Source organism: Bos indicus x Bos taurus, chromosome 4 (genome assembly GCF_003369695.1).
Source record: "Bos indicus x Bos taurus breed Angus x Brahman F1 hybrid chromosome 4, Bos_hybrid_MaternalHap_v2.0, whole genome shotgun sequence".
Classification (NCBI taxonomy): Eukaryota; Metazoa; Chordata; class Mammalia; order Artiodactyla; family Bovidae; genus Bos; species Bos indicus x Bos taurus.
In genome coordinates this window covers 60103429-60122495 of record NC_040079.1, presented here as the reverse complement: position 1 = coordinate 60122495, position 19067 = coordinate 60103429, and the positions used below count along the sequence as shown (strand labels likewise).

Here is a 19067-nt window from a genome sequence, read left to right as displayed (position 1 = left end):
CAGAGGATGAGACAGTTGGATGGCATCAACAACTCGAGGGACGTGAGTTTGAGCAAGCTCTGGGAGTTGGTGATGGACACAGAAGCCTGGCATGCTGCAGTCATGGTGTCGCCGAGTCGGACACGACTGAGCAACTGAACCATGGCTTCATCGTATTCTGTCATTGGAACTAGGCGGGAAACCACCATGACTGACTTTATTCAGTATGTCACACGGAACTGAAGGTGCCAGCATTAACATGAACAATATAAATTTTAGAGACCTATTCCTGATATAAATTTCTGTATTCTGTTCAACAGTGGTCTCATTTTCCCCTGCTGCTGCTGCTAAGTCGCTTCAGCCGTGTCCAACTCTGTGCGACCCTATAGACGGCAGCCCACCAGGCTCCCCCGTCCCTGGGATTCTCCAGGCAAGAACACTGGAGTGGGTTGCCATTTCCTTCTCCAATGCATGAAAGGGAAAAGTGAAAGTGAAGTCGCTCAGTTGTGTCCGACTCTTCGCAACCCCATGGACTGCAGCCCACTAGGCTCCTCCATCCATGGGATTTTCCAGGCAAGAGTACTGGAGTAGGGTGCCACTGCACCATTTCCCCTAGTGTGGTTTTATTTAGAAAAATTAAAATAACTACTTCATGAATGCATAAATTCTTAACTGACCTTGAAGTGAAGTGAAGTGAAGTGAAGTTGCCCAGTCGTGTCCAACTCTTTGCGACCCCGTGGACTGTAGCCTACCAGGCCTCTCCGTCCATGGGATTCTCCAGGCAAGAATACTGGAGTGGGTTACCATTTCCTTCTCCAGGGGATGTTCCTGACCCAGGGTCGAACCCGGGTCTCCCACATTGGAGGCAGATGCTTTAACCTCTGAGCCACTAGGCAACCTAAATTTTCATGGAACTGATCTCAGAATTGGATCTGAAATTTAGAGCACAAAACTGCCTACCAATCTACAGCACCGAATGAACTTCAAATTTACCACATGCACTACAGTACCCAATGCAAGACATACTCAATCCCCAAAACTTGAAGAATTACACAAGTTAGCTCCAGAAAAACATAAAGTCATGTTATGTTACTATTTTATATAGAAGAAAAAAAGGTGACAGATTTTGTGTTGACTTATATAGGGAGTACAGATTAAGCTATCATATTGGTCATTGCATAACTACAGGAGTTCACCATTCTCTTTGTACATTCAACCTATACAAACTATAAAGAAAAAAAATTCTAAATTACGGAGGAAATTGTTATACTGATTACTGGTCTAATTTCTAGTTGCTTACACAGCTAATTACTCACACATATACCTAGATTATCTAAGCATCTTTCTTTATATTTAGCTTGTATCCTAAGTGTGTATGACTCATGGTACATTTTCCCTTGCAAAAAGTATGCCAAGGAGCAAAATGGGAGGTTTAAAAAAGGGGGGGCGGGGGGGGGCAAGCAAATGAATGTTTAAAACTAGATAAAATAATCCTTCATGTTTGTGATTTGAAATTTTTTTTTGCTTATTTTTTTGCCTTACTTTTTCTGTTTAATAGGCCACAGAGAATTTTTAGACCAAAATTCAAGGCAGGCGATTTTCTTATTATCAAATGAAAGTAGTATGTATAACTTTTAGGAACTAATAAAGATACATAAATATAATACATTCATTTTCTTCACAGATTTCAAATTAAAGATGATTACTAACAAATATAGGTTCATGCAGTCTGCTTTTTCCCAACCAGGCCTGAAGAGGAAAGAACCAGTGGCAAGAATACTCGCTCCTAGCAAGCAAATATACCAAAATTATAATTAACAAAATCTTCAAACTTCTAGAATAGTCTATGGTCAGTATTAGCAGCTCAATTGCTTATATACCCTCCAGAACTGCAGAATAGACTTTTAAGAATAAAATGAAAACAGAGATCATATTGTAAATATTATATTTCTCTCACTCACAAAGCTGTATGAGATATTTACTAGTTTTAATATGTATCCATAGGATTAGTACTCATATGGAGTACAACATGGAACAAGTGCAGAACTAAAGAAATAAGTCCATCTGAAAACAAAAGCACACATTTCTTAGGATTTAAAAATATTGCACATAATAAGGTTGCACAGAAATTACTGGCTGTTTTTATAAACAGAATGAGGTATTAGTCAATCTCTAAAGATGAGTGCAAAGAAGAAAAACCACACACACACAAAAATACATAAATTCACACTAAGACCTAGAGGGCCAACAACTAATTAAGAAATGTGAAAAGATGTGTAAAACAGCTATGACTTTAACACTACAAAATCATTAGCCAGGGATCAAACAGGTAACAATCTCTTGACAATATTTAAGTTTTCAACTTTCTTTTGGTCTTAAAAACTATGAGCAACACAATCATTTCCTTTACTCCAATTCTTCTGCATGGTTCTGTGGTAAATATTAAACCATACTTTTCTCAAGCTTTCAGTGGAAATTAAACAAGATACTGCTTGCCATCCTTTGCTGAACTGAATTATACAGTTTCACATACATTTTGCAACCTAAGTCAGAGATGCTACAGAGCATGCAATTTTAAATTAGCAAAGGTTTCACTCAAAAAAAATCATTCATGTTCACATAATTTAAATCTAGAATAACTTTTAAAGTTTAACCTTTAAATATTTATCAGGCAAAGTCAATTCTTTCCTTAAATTGGTCATGTTAATAAGCCCAAGGACAAGTAGAGAAAAAAAGACCAGGCAGAATTATAGTATCTTTTTTTTAAAGAACCTTGTCTAATTAGGGAAATTAATTAGCTATTGGTCTCCTAATTAGATGTTGAATTGTCAAAAACAATTTAAATATATTTAACAGCTATATTAAGTTAAGTGAAATCATGCACTTGTCAAAATAGTTCACAAAAAAATCCTTTCTGCATCAAAGATATTGAAGAGGAGTCACCTAATTGGGTTTAATGAGAACAGAAAAAGAACCAACTACTGTCCTGAACAGTCAGTGTATGTAGTAACCATATTTCCTCTTCGTTGAGTGACAGTCCTACAGTGCTTGCTAGATCCATGGAATCTATTTTCAGTCTGTACTGTATGTCCATTGTTGGTGGTGTCAAAACCACTAAAAGAAAACATTTTCTCCATATCTTCAAACATGTCATCAAACAAACCACCTCCAAAAGAAAACTCCTGGAAATGGTGCCTTTGTCTACTGGAACCATCCTGGCGTGTCTGGAAGTGATTTTCAAAATGCTTCTTGGACCGAGTATTTTGGTTTTGACCAAAAAAATCAAAGTCCTTAAATAAGTCATCAAAATTGAAGTTAAATGAGTGCTCAAAAGGACTTCCACTAGCTCTTTGTCCTTTACCATTAGTAAAAGCATTATGTCCAAGTGTATCATATTCTTTCCGCCTATTAGCATCTGAGAGAGTTTCATATGCTGAAAAGAAATAAAAATACTTTAGTAACTGAAGAGAAACAAAATTACATATATCCAAACCTTTTAAATTTATCTATTTTATGAAAAGATTTCACAGCACAAATAAAACGAAAGCTTACAAGCCTAAGAGTAAAAAGTCACAAAAGGCAGAGATTTTTTGTCTTACCCACTGTATGCTATGCCTCTAGTATCTATACAATAAATGTTAAATAAATGCTACCATTACTAAAAATAATTATATGGGCAACAATTTCAGAGTTATTCTTCATACTATTTGTGTAAAAATCACTGCTTGCATTAAAGAATTTAATGAGCAAATTAAGAGGAATTCAGATTTTTCACCTCCTTACTAGCTGAAATAAATGTTTAACTCCAACTCCCAGTTACCACTACCCAATATTAACTACTGAATGCTCAGGAGATGCAATCTGTTTCGGAATTAGTATTAAGTCAAAACTTGTTTAAAACTTTTCCTTTAAAGACAAATGTGGCTTTGAGATGTAGACCAAGTGAGGAAGAAAAAAAAAACATTTAAAATCTATTTAATTTTTTTATGCTCAATAGTTTTATATTTAATCTCCATACTTCATAAAAACTTTAAATTTGAGGTATCTAAAATTCCTAACATAAACAATAAGCGATGTTATAAATAATAAAAGAATGAAATAATACATTTTCAACATTTTTAGATCTGAATGCCCAAAAAAGTATATACTTCCATACATCCAGGATCAAAATGTTATAAGAAAACAGCCTTGAGACTTTCATTACATTTACATATACATCCCACTTTACCTCTCATCTCCCACAAAACCTTCAAATACATACAAACTTCTTACCTATCATTCTCCTTTACTACTTAATACCTTTGAGACCTTGGAAATAGTCATTTACATACCTTCTGCAATCTCTCTGAATTTTGCTTCAGCATCAGGGCTCTTATTTTTATCAGGATGGTATTTCATGGCCAACTTGTGAAAGGCCTTCTTGACTTGGCGCTCCGAGGCCGACTTTGGCACACCTAAGATATCATAGTAACTTTTGGAAGCCAAAATTAATTCAGTTATCATTAAAATGCAGATTGCAAAGATGAAAACTGATTGGGGAGTAGCCATTTCTAATATCCTAAAAAAGAAAAGAAAAAAAATTATGGAATTAATCTTTAGATTTTTCTTTTAAAAGGAACTGGGTGAGCTTTTAGGATTTAAAGTACACTAATGCAGTAATGCAAAAAGGGTGGAAAATCAAAATACTTTTTGAAAGAATCCTAATCTTCAAGAATGTATACTCTGCTTCTGCTGCTGCTGCTAAGTCATTTCAGTCGTGTCCGACTCTGCGACCCTATAGATGGCAGCTCACCAAGCTCCCCCGTCCCTGGGATTCTCCAGGCAAGAACACTGGAGTGGGTTGCCATTTCCTTCTCCAATGCATGAAAGTGAAGTCGGTCAGTCGTGTCCAACTCTTCGCGAGCCCATGGACTCCAGCCTACCAGGCTCCTCCGCCCATGGGATTTTCCAGGCAAGAGTACTGGAGTGGGTTGCCATTGCCTTCTCCGATGTATATTCTAAAGGGGTTTAAAAAAATTTAACTGGAAACATGTCTATGGTAAATAGCCCCATATGTCTAAATTAGCAGTAACCTTCCCTCCTTAAGAAACAGGCTTCCCAGATGGCTCAGTGGTAAAGAATCAGCCTGCCAAGCAGAAGACGCAGGTTCAATTCCTGGGTCGGGAAGATCCCCAGAGGAAATGGCAACCCACACCACAATTCTTGCCTGGAAAATCCTATGGGCAGAGAGAAGCCTAGCAGGCGACAGTCCACGGAGTTGCAAAAGAGTCAGACACAACTTAATGACTCAACAGCAACAAAGAAATTTTCAGTTTTCATTTCGGCAAAAGGAGCCAAGGCTTGCACTTATAGAATCTCAAGGAGCCAAGGCTTGCACTTATAGAATCTCAGTATCACAATAATATTGACAACTCAACAGAACGTAATCTCTTTAAAAAAAAAAAACTGTAAGATCTCAAATATTTAATACAAAAGCATGAATATATGTTATGTTAAAAACTCGTAATTAACAAAATTTAGGATTTCTGCTAAGGCTGCCAAAAAAAAAAAAAAAATGAACTTTCATTGTTTGTACTACAGATAAGGTAAATTTACTTTCAAACTTCTCAGGAGTCATTAAAGTATTTCTCTAACCTCAAAGAAGTTTCCACCTAGAATACAACTTGGAATTCTCGAGACTACAGATTAAATGATTCGCGATTTAAAAAGAATTGATCCTGTTTTTTGAATATAGGAGTGCTTATAAACCTAAGATGACATAACATGCCTGACGAAAGACACTCTGGTTTGTGGAAACTGCCTGCCTTCCTCTCCTGTGGCCCGTTTGAAACGTAATTAGTAGACAGATCACTTCTTTCCAGAGAGTTAGTCACAGTCACGGGTACCAAGAATCAAGTACAAACTCCTGGTTAAACGAACACAAACCGAGCGTGTACTGCGGTGCCAAAGGGCGGTTGCCAAAGGGCGGGTCTAACACTGGCAGAGAGGTACCTTCCTGGTTTAATAAACTTCATTTCACAGTTTCAAGGTGAATATCCCATCCTTTCCTAGAAGACTGACTGCCTTATACTGACTCCTCATTCCTAAGAGGGACCTGGCGGACAGTCCCGAGGGTCTCTCCTCAGAACCGGTGACTGCTTGGACTAGACCGTCAGCCCTCACCCATACTCGCCCTAGCAGACCAGATGCAGCCGTTGGGTTGAAGGGCTCGAGGTCCCACCCGGGGTCCGGCCCTGAGAGGAGCTGCCCACACCCGAGAAAGCCCGCGGCACAACCCCACGACAAACAGCACTACGCTGTGTTTCTGCCATCACCTTTCCCCTATTTTCCTCAAGAACACCGGGCAGCCCGAAGCCCCAGCGGCGATCGTAGCGGATACCGAGGCCTAACCCCCCTCCCCGAGACCTCGGCCTCGTCTCTCGTCCACAACCTCCGGCTGCTGCTGCTCCTAACCGGCGACACTAACCAGCGACTCCACACGGCCGCTCGGCTCGGCCTTCACCCCGGCCTCAGCAGCTTCCGTGAGCCGATACGGGCCCACTGCCTCCTGTCCGCCGACCTCACACGCCTCTCGCAACCGCCTTCCCGCACAGCCCGCTCCCCACTGGCTGGCCGGTAGCTGCGGGCGCCTGCACCTCAGGAGGACATACACGAAACGCTTTTCTATTGGCTCCCGCCTCCCCACCTGACCCTGGCGCCCTACGCGCACGTGGAAAACTGTTGTTGCTGATCAGCCCATGCGTCACTTCCGGCTCCAACCCCCTAAAGGGCCGAACAGAAGCCGGCGGAAACGGAAGTGAGTTCAGCGTGGCCGAGTCTTTCCACTCCACCCCGCCTGGCGCAGGCGCGATACCTCGGGCAGCAAGGATCTCCAGCCCCGCCTCGGTGAGGAAGTCCCGCCTGTGCCCCTTGGCGGCTCGGGTCTTGTGTGGCAGCGCTGCAGGGATGCCCCGCTATTGCGCAGCGATTTGCTGTAAGAACCGCCGGGGACGAAATAATAAAGAGCGGAAGCTTAGTTTTTACCCGTAAGTTGCCCCTAACGCGGAAGCTTCAGCTTGCCTTTGGGTCGCTGTCCTGTGGCGTTTGGGGTTAGGGTTTGGCGTCTCCTGTCTGCTCTGTAAATTTGTCCTGGGTTCTCCGGGAGTGTTTGATTTCTGCGCAGGAGGAGGGCGCGAAGGCGCGAGTTGAGTCTACCTGGAAATGTTCTGACATTTCTAGGGAGGACGCTGGGCGTGTGGCGAGGCATAGGGAGGGGTCTGTTGGGGGTGTTAATAGGGCATTTTAAGCGGTAAAATTTGAGCGACACTTCTGGTTTTCAGAGCGTTTCCCCACCTCCCCTGACCTCGTTTCATTGAACAACGCTAATGGACGTGAGTTTGAGTGAACTCCGGGAGTTGGTAATGGACAGGGAGGCCTGGCGTGCTGCAATTCATGGGGTCGCAAAGAGTCGGACACGACTGAGCGACTGAACTGAACTGAATCACTTCAGGTGCATCAAACGTGCCGAATGGGAAGGTGCCCTCCAAGTTTATCTTACACCTCCTGTGAGTTAGGTCGCGTAGATGTTATTCCATTTTCTCCTGAGAAAACAGGCTTTTCAGAAAAGATAAGGTAACATACCTTGAAAGTTTTGTGGCAGAGGCGGAATTATAATCTGTCACCTGCTCAGGGCTCTAGATAATTCTTCATTGGTACAGGGAGCAGGTAAGTAAGGGCTAACAGGTTTTCCCCGCTCTCCCAACGTAGAGCGTTCCTAGGAAGCCTTTTCTAAGCGAGGAAGCAATTGCTTTTATTTTGTAAAAGCGAAAATTTTGTTTGGGCCCTAATACCTGTTAGACCAAACTTTCCTAAAAGTGAAGTGGCAGAAAGCGAACTCTGGAAAAGTAGGGAATATTCCATTTTATTCCAAATTACTGTATGTATTCCAAATAACTATAGCCACGAAATATTTTTTTGAGGAACCCCAAAAGTACTCATTTTTACTTGGAACAATAGGGAAGAAGTATTGTGTACTACTTATTAGTAAGATACCCGGCTCCAAAGCCAGATTTAGGTTCAAATCCTGGCTCCATCACTTTGTAGCTGAACGACCTGTAAATTATTTAACCCTGCTACCCAAGACCTTCCATCTGTAAAGTGGACACGTTAATAGTACAGAATTCACACGTAACGTCTAAAAACATAAAATAGCACTTGGCATTCATAACATGCTTCGTGTTTGTGAAAAATCAACGTGTTTAGACTATTCTATAATTTCCTTTATTTCTTATGTGAAAGTGTTTGTTGCTCAGTCGTGTCCAACTCTTTGTGACCCGTGGACTGTAGCCCACCAGGCTCGTCTGTCCGTGGAATTCTAAATAATTTAGCTCTAATGTGAGTGTCTTTAAGTTAATTTGAAGTTTCACTAGCTATTTTGTGAAGCTTTTTTGACTTTAGACCTAAAGCTCATTGTTCAGTAATGACTCAGCTGCTTTCCATTATCTTACCTAATGGAAAAAAACAAAAAACTGATAACTCCAAATGATTTGCACTATGTGCCATATTTCTACAGTTATCTTCCTTGAAGCCCTTCCACAGGTTGCAGAGATATTTTACGGGGATAAACATACTCTGGTATATGAATGTCACTGGCTCTGAGGAGGTTTGTAGCAAAGAATCATGTTGAACTTAATACCATGTTTCCCATATTTATTTGGCCTTGGGTTTGGGGGGCTCATAACCTCAGACTAGGACTTCTTTAGTCTTGTAGACTGCATAGTTACTATTTTTAAGGAGAGAAAAATAATAAGGCCAGAGAAAGTCAATTATAGATTTTTATTCCTCAAAATATGAATTTGCTGGAAATGGAACTTTTTATTGACTTTTTAAAATTTCATGTGTTCAGTCCCCTAATAGCATCCAACTTGAAGAATTTTCTTGCTAACACTGTCACGTGCTGCAAAATAAATTTATATTAATTAGGAAATTCAATGAATATAGTGCTCAGTTTATACCAGTGATTATTCTAAGTCCTCTGAAAGTAAAATTCTTTTTGCCACTAAATGCCTTTTCTCATTACGTTTATCATATTTATAATATAAGTTACTGATATATGTAAGGTTAAAAACTTTTCAAACTGTGTATGAATATTGTATTAATGGTAAAAAAAACTTCCAAAAGCAGATAATATGATTTTTCTGTGGAACGATATCAGGGTTAAAAATTATTTCCTACAAAGCACCCAGATTCTTTTCATCTAGCATCTTACTACATTATCAATATTTATTTTTTTATAAGATCTTATTACTACAAAGCATAAATGGTTGTGATTGAGAGAAATGTATAACAGCTGCTTCTTGTATGAGAACCTTTTGTGTTACTCCTTTTTAAAAATAGATTATTATATGTGTCTTGGACTGTGTTCCTATAAAATCTTCAAAAGAAGTATAAATCACTGTTGTTTAATACAAACCTGTTTACACTGGTAGAATAAAGTTTTCTGTCAAATTCTGCAGCAAGTCCAAATTTTACCCTAAAACATGTAGTGTGTTAGAGCCAACTCTGAATATCCAGGCTATTTGGTACAGGAACAACATATATAAAGAACTCTCTTGCCTTTCTTTGTCTTTTCGATGTGTTTCCTATTATAAAATATGAGTCTGCCCTCTTAACATGTTTAGTTCTCTTTCAGAACTTGAATACTTGAATTTTAGAGTTCCCAAACCACTAGCTAAAGAAGACTAGAAATGTTGGACTACATTATAGATGGTTGGAATTGAGGCTGATTCCAGTAAAGAGAATGGAATATTAGTAGTTTTATAAGATATAGTATTCCTTTTATGTTAGCTAAACCATTTTTTGAATTAACATCTCCTTATTTTAAAAATATTAATATAAAAGCCTTAGGTTTAATGCTGCTTATAGACAGGAAATGGTTTGATTTGTTATATTACTATGAAGAATATTTGAATAGAACTTTTTAGTTAACAAAACTCTTTACTAGTTCTACAGACTATACAACAGAATGAAAAAGAGACATAATCCATAGAAAATATGAATAGATTTTATCCTTTGTAGTAACATAAATATTTTACTTGAAGGACCCTGAGTTATACTTCTCAGACAAAAGCTTTGGCTGCACACCTCATACCTTAGCTTTCTTTGCTGCAGAGGTGATATGGCAGTTGTTGTCATGAAGATGCTGTTGTATGGTAGGAACAGTTGTCTTTGTGGCCCTTGGGTTACCTGTATATACAGGCCTGGAGTCTGGCATTATTGTTAAAATATAGCAAAGTTTTCCTTTTTTTAATTTCAGGTTTCCTCTACATGACAAAGAAAGACTTGAAAAATGGTTAAAGAATATGAAACGAGATTCATGGGTTCCAAGTAAATACCAGTTCCTGTGTAGTGACCATTTTACTCCTGACTCTCTTGACATCAGATGGGGTATTCGCTATTTGAAACAAACTGCAATTCCAACAATATTTGCTTTGCCTGAAGACAATCAGGTATTGGAGGCAGGGAGTAGGGGAGAAGGGGCTAATGCTGAGTATGGTGGCAGATTGCAGGGTGGCAGATAGTCAGGAAGGGGGAGGAGAGTGAAAAATAACTGTTGGGAAAACACATACTTAAGAAAGGAAAACTCATGTGTACTTTTACTGAAAGTGATAATTTTTTAATAAACCATTCTGAAGCATAGCTTAAGAGGAGCCAAAGATAACACATACATAAATTATCAGGTTAAGTTTTTAATGTAAATTAATGATCTAAGATTTTTTTACTAGTCTTGTGAATGATCTGAGATTTTTCTTTATATATTGATTATGCATAATTTTTTTAAAAAATGCTTTCACATACATTTTGAGCTGTTAACATACTGAAAACATTTTTTAACTGAATTAAATTTGTTTGGTCAGTATACTACTCAAAGTTGTATGGAAATAGCACTAACTAATAAGAGGATAAAGCCTAGTAAGGACATCTTTTTTAGAATTTGAAAATGTTATTTTATAGGAGAAAGATCCTTCCAAAAAAAAATCTCAGAAGAAAAAATTGAAAAGTGAGAAAGAAGTATGCCTAAAAGCCAAGTCAGAAGAATCTTTTGCATCAAATGAGCCAAAGAAGCATCCAGTTAATACAGATCTCCTCCCTGAACATGCAGAATTACTTGAATCATCTGCCTTGGTAAAACCACCAGATCCAAAAGCAGAAAGTGTGCAAAATAACATATTAACTCTTAGTCTAGTTAAACAAGGTACCAGAAAACCAGAATCTATATTGGAAACATCAGTTAACCAAGACATGGGTATAGGTGGTTTTCACACATCATTTGAGAATCTAAGTTCTACAACTATTACTTTGACAACTGCAAGTTCAGAGGGCATTCAGCAGCCTTTAGAAACCCAAGAAGTGATTGAAATAACTACTAATCATCTTGCTAACCCACACTTTACAAATAATTCTGTGGAAATTAAGTCAGCACAGGAAAATCCATTCATACTCAGCACAGTTACTCAAACAGTTGAAGAATTAAACACAGATAAAGAATCCGTTATTGCCATTTTTGTACCTACAGAAAATTCCAAACCTGCGATTAATTCTTTTATACCTGCCCCCAAAGAAACAGTGGAAATGGAAGAAGATATAGACATCGAAGACTCATATAAGGATGTAGACTATGAGACAGAAGTTTTACAGATTGAGCATTCTTACTGCAGACAAGATGTAAATAAGGAACATCTTTGGCAGAAAGTGTCTAAACTACATTCAAAGATAACTCTCCTTGAGTTACAGGAACAACAAACTCTAGGGAGATTGAAGTCTTTGGAAGCTCTTATAAGGCAGCTAAAACAGGAAAACTGGCTATCTGAAGAAAATGTCAAGATTATAGAAAACCATTTCACGACATATGAAGTTACTATGATATAGATTAAGAGGTTTCCAGGTTTGTGACTTTCATGTAAGGTTTCTGTTAGCCAAACCAAATTCTCTGTAAAGTGAACTTTTTCCTGTGTAAAGTTCTTAACCTTAAGCCAAGCAAGTGCTCTAATGTTATGAACTGCATCCTATTCTTATTATGCTCATTTTTTTAAAACAACTCGAGAATTGTTGGGTAGATGACATTTCATTGCTTGTTAATTTTCCAAATTTAAAGTAAAAACTTAGTGAATAAGTAATATGATTCAGTCATAAAATGAGAGAACACAGACATGGTAAGCAAGAGCCCAGAATAGAAGTCAGGTTCCAGAATCAGTCCTGATTCTACCATTGAGATGTGTCTTGGACAAGTTACTTAAGATTGAGTCCCAGTCTCTTAATTTGTAGAAGGAGGGCACTGAACTAGATCTCTTACATAGTTGTTTCTTTTTAATAGAACAATGATAATCTTACACAAAAGTAGATGCTGGCTAGAATTTTCTACTATTACCTGTTAGGTTCTTCTCAATGTGTATTAAATTCTGTGTTGCTTGACCTTTGGGCTATAATTTTTTGTATTATACAGCTTCTCTGATGCCTCGAGCAGTAAAGAATCCACCTGCAATGCAGGAGAGCCAGGTTTGATCCCTGGGTTGGGAAGATCCCCTGGAGAAGGGAATAGCAACCCACTCCAGTATTCTTGCCTGGAGAATCCCATGAACAGAGGAGCCTGGAGGTCTGCAGTCCGTGGGGTCACAAAGAGTCGGACATGACTAAGCGACTAATATTTTTTGTATTTTACCAGAAAATACTCTTGTTAGGTTTTATTCCAGTTGAACTAAAATAAGGAATCAACCATTAGCCTAGTTCTTAGGAGAGGTACTTTAAACTTGAAAGAATATATATCTTATATGTAGCTGACCATCATAATACACAGTTATTTGAATTGACACCCTGCAATTAAAGTTATTTTTATAAACCAAAAATTAAAATGAGGTTAATTTTTTAAATATTTTTTAGGAATTAACAGTTTATATCTATTTAAAATGTATAACCTTTAAACGTGTGCATGTCTCATTTTAAAATTCCAGAATAGAATAATACTTATTATTATACCTTCCCACTTACATGTATTTTATTAAAAGAAATTATAGATAGGTGGTGATGACCATGGCTTTGCAAGTGGTGCAATGATAAAGAATCTGCCTGCCAATGCAGGAGATGCAGGTTGATCCCTGGGTTGGAAAGGTCCCCTGAAGTAAGAAATGGCAACCCACTCCAGTATTCTTGCCTAAAAAATTCCTTGGGCAGAGTAGCCTGAGAGGCTACAGCCCATGGAGTTGCAAACAGCTGGACGCCACTGAGCACGTGCACATGGTAATGACCTTAGGGAGGTAACTAAGAAAGAGACGAAGGATGGTTTTTTTGATTTCTGTAAGGTAATAAACGTGTTTTGGTGCTGAAAAATAGGTCGTGCTCAATAAATAGTTGACTACACAGCAGATAGTATTTTAATTGTTTTTCTAAGTGGATGGTGATTATTTGCATATGAATGTGTGTTAGCTAATTATAAAAAAGTTAATCAGAGGTATCCTTATAACCATGGGGGGGGGAATCCTTAACATTTTTGTATAAATTATGTACGTATAATTAATAAAGTTGATATATTAAGTTCCATTTTGATAATATTTAAAATACATACTCTAAATGTAAATAGCCCTTTTAAGTCATTATAAAGTGTACATTATAGTTATTTTCTATTTATAGTTTACTCAGGAATAATTTCGGAGAAGGCAATGGTACCCCACTCCAGTACTCTTGCCTGGAAAATCCCATGGACAGAGGAGCCTGGTGGGCTCCAGTGCATGGGGTCGCTATAAGTCTGACACGACTGAGCGACTTCACTTTCACTTTTCACTTTCATGCATTGAAGAAGGAAATGGCAACTCATTCCAGTGTTCTTGTGGAGAATCCCAGGGACTGGGGAGCCTGGTGGCTACCATCTATGGGGTCGCACAGATTCAGACACACCTGAAGCAACTTAGCAGCGGCAGCAGGAATAATTTAAACTAGTTGTATTTCTTTAAACTACTATATTACAAGTATCTAAGATACTCTTGACTTGTATATTCAGTTTAGAGTGTTCCAACCTAACTCAGTTAACTGTTAAATTTTATTTGGGGGTTTTGACCAACTTTATTTCTTACTTGGATTATTATAGGAACTTCTTAACTAATAGTACCTGTATTTTGGATCTCCTGCTTTTGGATCTTCCCGGAGTCCACTGTTAAGTTTTTTACCTAAACTATACATCTAGCTGTATCACTTGTGTACCACTTAACTTTCCTAGCTCAGAAATCGGTAATCACCCTTTAATACCTACAGAATACAGCACAACTTGTTTCCATCATGTATATTATCCTCTGTGATTCTGTTCATCCTGTGTTCTAGCCATACTCGAATTCTTAGCATTTCTCAAACATGCTGACTTTGTCTGTTTATTTTATTCTTTAAATTCAACCAGTTAAAATTACATTTCAACTTTGTGGGAATATCATCCCTTTTACCAATCAAAATGGATTTTTCTTTGTTTCTACAGGGTTTGTGTTATAACACTGTAGCAGTACTTACACGTTTTTTAATTAATTTTTATTGGAGTATGGTTGCTTTTGGTTATCCTTTTTTTATATCATGATGTTATGGCTTTCTGTTCGACTTGACTATGCTTTTTTTTTTTTTTTAATTCTAGTGTTAATTGAATAAATGAAAGTACAGCTTTTAAGGATCAAAGAGACGTGTTAACATGGGATGGGGGAAGGTAATGTGATGAAGTAAGAAGTAAAAGCAGACAAGAGAGAGCATCCCTTGCTTCATAGCCAGGGCTCATCTTCACTTTTGTTTCATTGACAATGTAATATTCACTCAATAAAGGTTTGGATGAATATTCTGAATTTGCCTACTTAGAATTTCTTATTATTTAAAATAAAGAACCTTTTTAACAATTATGTCCTTCATACCTTGAGAATGTTTAGGGAAGGATATTGATCTTCTTATAGTCTTTGAAACATTCTGTGTTTCCAGTGTACAGTACAATTTACCAGTTATGTGCTATGCCACCTATTAATTGATTTTGGTTGTAGAAGGCTATCCCCACCACAAACTATTTCCTCCTTTCTATCCCAGATAATTAGAAAGGATATTAAGTCTAAGGAAGCTGTGTATCTTTATGCCTATACTTCAGGGAGATTGATAAGTCATTTAAAAAGATTTCATCATAAATAATACATGGCATTGATCTAAACATCAAGCAGGAAATTTTTCTGCATACTTTTGATCTTAAAAAAAATGACTTATGCATCGAGAGTTGAAATATTGATGTGCAGATGAATTTTTCTATTACTAGCTAAATTGAACAGTTCTGTCAACTAATTTGGTGTTCAAGTATATGCTTTCTTCTTTTTTAGATTACACTGTTTTTCTGTGGATGAGGTGAGTGGGTTAAAACACAGCTGTCAGGGAAAAAGCTATAGAGAAAGGTGAGGGTAGAGATACTGACCAAGATGCATCTGTGTTAGAGAAACTTTTCTTCAAGGAATGGCCTGTTTGAATTATCATTTTTAACCTATTCACCACCCTCTGATTTTTTGGTTGCTTGACCACCTCATCTCCAGTGAACTTTTCCTCCATTCCTTCTCAGCCACCTCATTTCCATGGTAAGTGGTAGACCTTTGTCATTTCCAGTACTTGCATCTGCTTTGAAAATTGCCAACTTAAAGCTCTTCATTCTGACCACCAGCTTCTGTTCTTTAGCATAGTTATTGGAACAGCTTACATTCCAACCAACCCTTTTCCATGGCCCATCATCCCTGCAGTGATTACGTTTTCTAAATATGGCTGCAAAATATCTCTCATCCTATATTCTCCACAGTATAACCTTGCCACTCCATTATCAAGAAGTGGAGTTTATTTCTCTACCTTTTTCTGGAAAAGAGTGTGGCTGCTTTGATTGATAAGAGTACAGTAAAAGTGACTGCTAATTCCAACAGCCTGTAATGGGCCTGACAGCTTTCATTTCCTCTCTGGAGCTTTTGCTTCCTTAGAATACCAGGTGCCATGTAAGGTGTGTGATTACCCTGAGATCATGCTGGAAAAACCAAAGTCACATGGAAAAACTGGAAAGTGAGATACCAGACATGGAGTGAAGAAGCCACCTTGAAATTGATTCTCAAGCCCATCACTCCAGGCTTCAAATGCAGCAGAGACAATCTCTTAGCTGAGCTCTTGCTAAATTCCTTTTGGGGTGGATTGTTAGGAAGTGTTTTAGGATGTGTTTTCCAGAGAAACAATTTCCCAGATCTGCAGCTGGTGAACTGCAGACTCAGAAGAGCCCAAGGTGTAGTTCTAGTCCAAATCTGAAGGCCTAAGAACTGGGAGACCTGATTGTATAAGTTCTAGTCTGGGTTTGAGTTTGAAGGAAGGAGAGTCAATGTCCCAATTCAAAGGCAGGCCAAGAGTGAATTCTGCCTTACTCTTCTGTGCTGTGCTTAGTTGCTCAGTCATGTCTGACTTTGCAACCGTATGGACTGTAGCCCACCAGGCTCCTCTGTCCCCTGGATTTTCCAGGGAAGAATACCGGAGTGGGTTGCCATGCCCTTCTCTAGAGGATCTTCCAACCAAAGGATCGAACCCAGGTCTCCTGCATTGCAGGCAGATTCTTTACCATCTGAACCACCAGAGAATGAGGCCTACCTATATTAGGGAGGGCAATCTACTTTACTCTGTCCACTCATTGAAATGTTAATCTCATTCAGAAACACACACAGATAGACCCAGAATAACATCTAACCAAATATCTGGGCACTCTGGCCCAGCCAAGTTGACACATTAACTGTTACAGGTAGCAATAGATAACCAACGCTATCCCCCTTCTGTATTTACCTCCATCCTTACTCTGATGCTGTGAACCATCATAACTGCTCTCCAGTAAAACCTTAAACAATATTGATCCCCTGTCTACTGTTCTCACTTGCCTAAACTCCATCTCATTGAACTCAAATACCTGTCTGCCTTTTTCTACATCAGAGTACGTTAGACTTAGCTGGAGAAGATCATACCAATGGACAGGCTTAATTCCACATTCATATCCAGAAACCCCAATTGGACCCAGCAGCATTATTGTATTTCTCAAGTGAGTTCATATCTCCAGTCTGATTCTCCCTCACACTGCTCCCTTCCCATCCTACTACCCCTTACTACTCTCCCAAGGTGAGGATCCCATCTCATGCTTCTCTGAAAAAGAAAAAATCTGAAACACCTCTGTAAATCAAAATAGACTGTTGCACAGTAGTAGTTGAGTGAACTACATGTACATGTATCAACATGGCTAAATACCCAAATTATGTGAAAAAGGTAAATTCCAAAACGTCTGGCAACAGTCTGCTGTGTGCTGTGCTGTGCTGTGCTGTGCTTAGTCTCTATTGTCTCCAAATCATGAGACCTGGTGGACTACCCCACCAGGCTCCTCTGTCCATAGGAATTCTCCAGGCAAGAATACTGGGATGGGTTGCCATGTCCTCCTCCAGGGGATCTTCCCAACCCAGGGAACAGTCTACTACTTAATTAAAATTTTAAAATACACAAAACAGTAACATGGTGCTTATGTTTACATTCCTGCATAAAAGAAACACACCAACTTCAGGATAATGATTACTTCTCAGGAGGCAAGAAGGGGTGACGGTGGAGAGATCTTATGTGTTATTGCTTTAAAAGAGAAAAGTGAGGAGCTGAATAAAGATGACAAATTTCGTTACTGATTTAAATAATAGGTACAGGTCTACTATTTTTTTAAATGTTTCAGAATTTAAAGTTACATATTTTAGTTGAAATGACAGAAGACTGTTAGGCTTATTAAAGTAACTAAAGAAGGAAATGATAACCCACTCCAGTATTCTTGCCTAGAGAATCTCATGAACTGACCAGCCTGGGGAACTACAGTCCATGATGTCACGAAGAGTCATACACAACTGAAGTAACTGAGCATGCAAACTTGGATTTGAAGTTAGGCACTGTGCTAGGCAGAAGAATAGCCCCTCCTCACTAACTGTCTGAAAAGGGGCAATTTCCCTTTTTAGTAAGTGGCTAAAGTGGGGTGGAATGGGGTAGGGGGGAGCAGGTCACAAACTTCTTTAGTTCTCTGCAGCAGTAAAATAAGAGCCAAATGAGGATGACATTTTTGCATATCATTTTCCCACTTGCTAGCACATTCCGGTTTCACGTCTCTCCTTGAGCTTGTAATAACAGACTGGCCCACTTCTCTATTCCCAGAGAAATTCCCGGCTCTACGATCAAGATGGGGTGGAGATGCACCAGGGGTAGACCTGATGGCGTCCCAGACCAGTGTCCAGTTTCTCACCATTAAAAACTTGCTTGCCTCTCATGTCACGCAGGGTGCAATCAAAGTAACCTTCCAGAATGCCTCCCAAGCTAAGATCACTAGGGAAAACATTCATCACCTGAGTGCTAGTGTATGACCCTGAGTATATTCCTGACCACAATAAGACCGATACAAACATAAAACCACAATGTTCCTTCCAAGCGTCACCACATGAGTATAAGTGATAGCAAAAGAGATGGTGAAGGGCTGGCCAGTGAGGAAAAAGTGATTTTTTTTCCTTGAGTTATTAGGCCCAGTCCTTCAGTTCATTCCCAAAGATTCCACAGAAAGAATATCTGAGTAGTTGGGACAAAAGTTACTGGAGAGCCTCCTCTGGTCCCACTAAAAGCTAGTGTTACCAAAGGAAGAAGCCTGCTGTACTTCCTATCTGAGTAATCTTTAACCTGAGAGATGCTCTTGGAGCTTGAGCTCCATCTAGCTTCTGAACTTCGGATTCTTAGCAAGGCTGGGCGCTTCCTGACTACCAATCCATGTTTGGGACATAAGTGACAGTACACAGTAACATCATGGACAGCAAGTCCCTTGAAAATCTGTGATCTGACAGATGAGGTTAGCAGTTCTAATTCCCAAGAAGTTTTGAAATTGTCAGAGAGACCAGAAAGCTTGACCGAGAAAAGAGACTTTGGTCCACATGCTTTGTCCATTTCTGGTTGCTCCCCTCACAAGGAGGTTGGATGTCCTTGGCATTGGCAGGTCGGTATAAACCCCCAATGAGGTGCCCCTTTTTGAGGCTGCCTTC

General features: G+C 39.0%; 2 protein-coding genes across 3 annotated transcripts; one reads left to right on the top strand and one right to left on the bottom strand.

The window, feature by feature from the left end:
• Positions 1–1058: 1058 nt before the first annotated feature.
• DNAJB9 (DnaJ heat shock protein family (Hsp40) member B9) lies at positions 1059–6639 on the bottom strand. The gene is made up of 3 exons (XM_027539550.1): positions 6446–6639; positions 4311–4537; positions 1059–3412 (listed from the first exon to the last, which is right to left on the bottom strand). Exons 2-3 carry the CDS (start codon positions 4525–4527, stop codon positions 2958–2960), a joined length of 672 nt encoding a protein of 223 aa, XP_027395351.1. The 5' UTR covers positions 4528–4537; positions 6446–6639; the 3' UTR covers positions 1059–2957.
• A 137-nt stretch (positions 6640–6776) lies between these two features.
• THAP5 (THAP domain containing 5) lies at positions 6777–14825 on the top strand. 2 transcript variants are annotated; one of them, XR_003510769.1, is made up of 4 exons: positions 6777–7004; positions 10274–10466; positions 10972–12513; positions 14624–14825. XR_003510769.1 is itself a non-coding variant. In XM_027539548.1 (3 exons), the coding sequence occupies exons 1-3, from the start codon at positions 6925–6927 to the stop codon at positions 11884–11886; spliced, it is 1188 nt and encodes a 395-aa protein (XP_027395349.1). In that variant the 5' UTR covers positions 6777–6924; the 3' UTR covers positions 11887–14825. The 2 variants fall into 2 exon arrangements, 1 of the variants encoding a protein (XP_027395349.1); XM_027539548.1 differs by having other exon boundaries at positions 10972–14825.
• Positions 14826–19067: the final 4242 nt, after the last annotated feature.

Bases quoted from the DNA above. Each gene is read 5' to 3' on its own strand.
- DNAJB9 (XM_027539550.1), bottom strand. From the start codon at position 4,527: ATGGCTACTCCCCAATCAGTTTTCATCTTTGCAATCTGCATTTTAATG. The intron at 3,413-4,310 runs GTATGTAAATGA...ATTTCTTTTCAG, and splicing joins ATTCAGAGAGATTGCAGAAG to CATATGAAACTCTCTCAGAT.
- THAP5 (XM_027539548.1), top strand. From the start codon at position 6,925: ATGCCCCGCTATTGCGCAGCGATTTGCTGTAAGAACCGCCGGGGACGA. The intron at 7,005-10,273 runs GTAAGTTGCCCC...TTTTAATTTCAG, and splicing joins CGGAAGCTTAGTTTTTACCC to GTTTCCTCTACATGACAAAG. The intron at 10,467-10,971 runs GTATTGGAGGCA...GTTATTTTATAG, and splicing joins CTTTGCCTGAAGACAATCAG to GAGAAAGATCCTTCCAAAAA.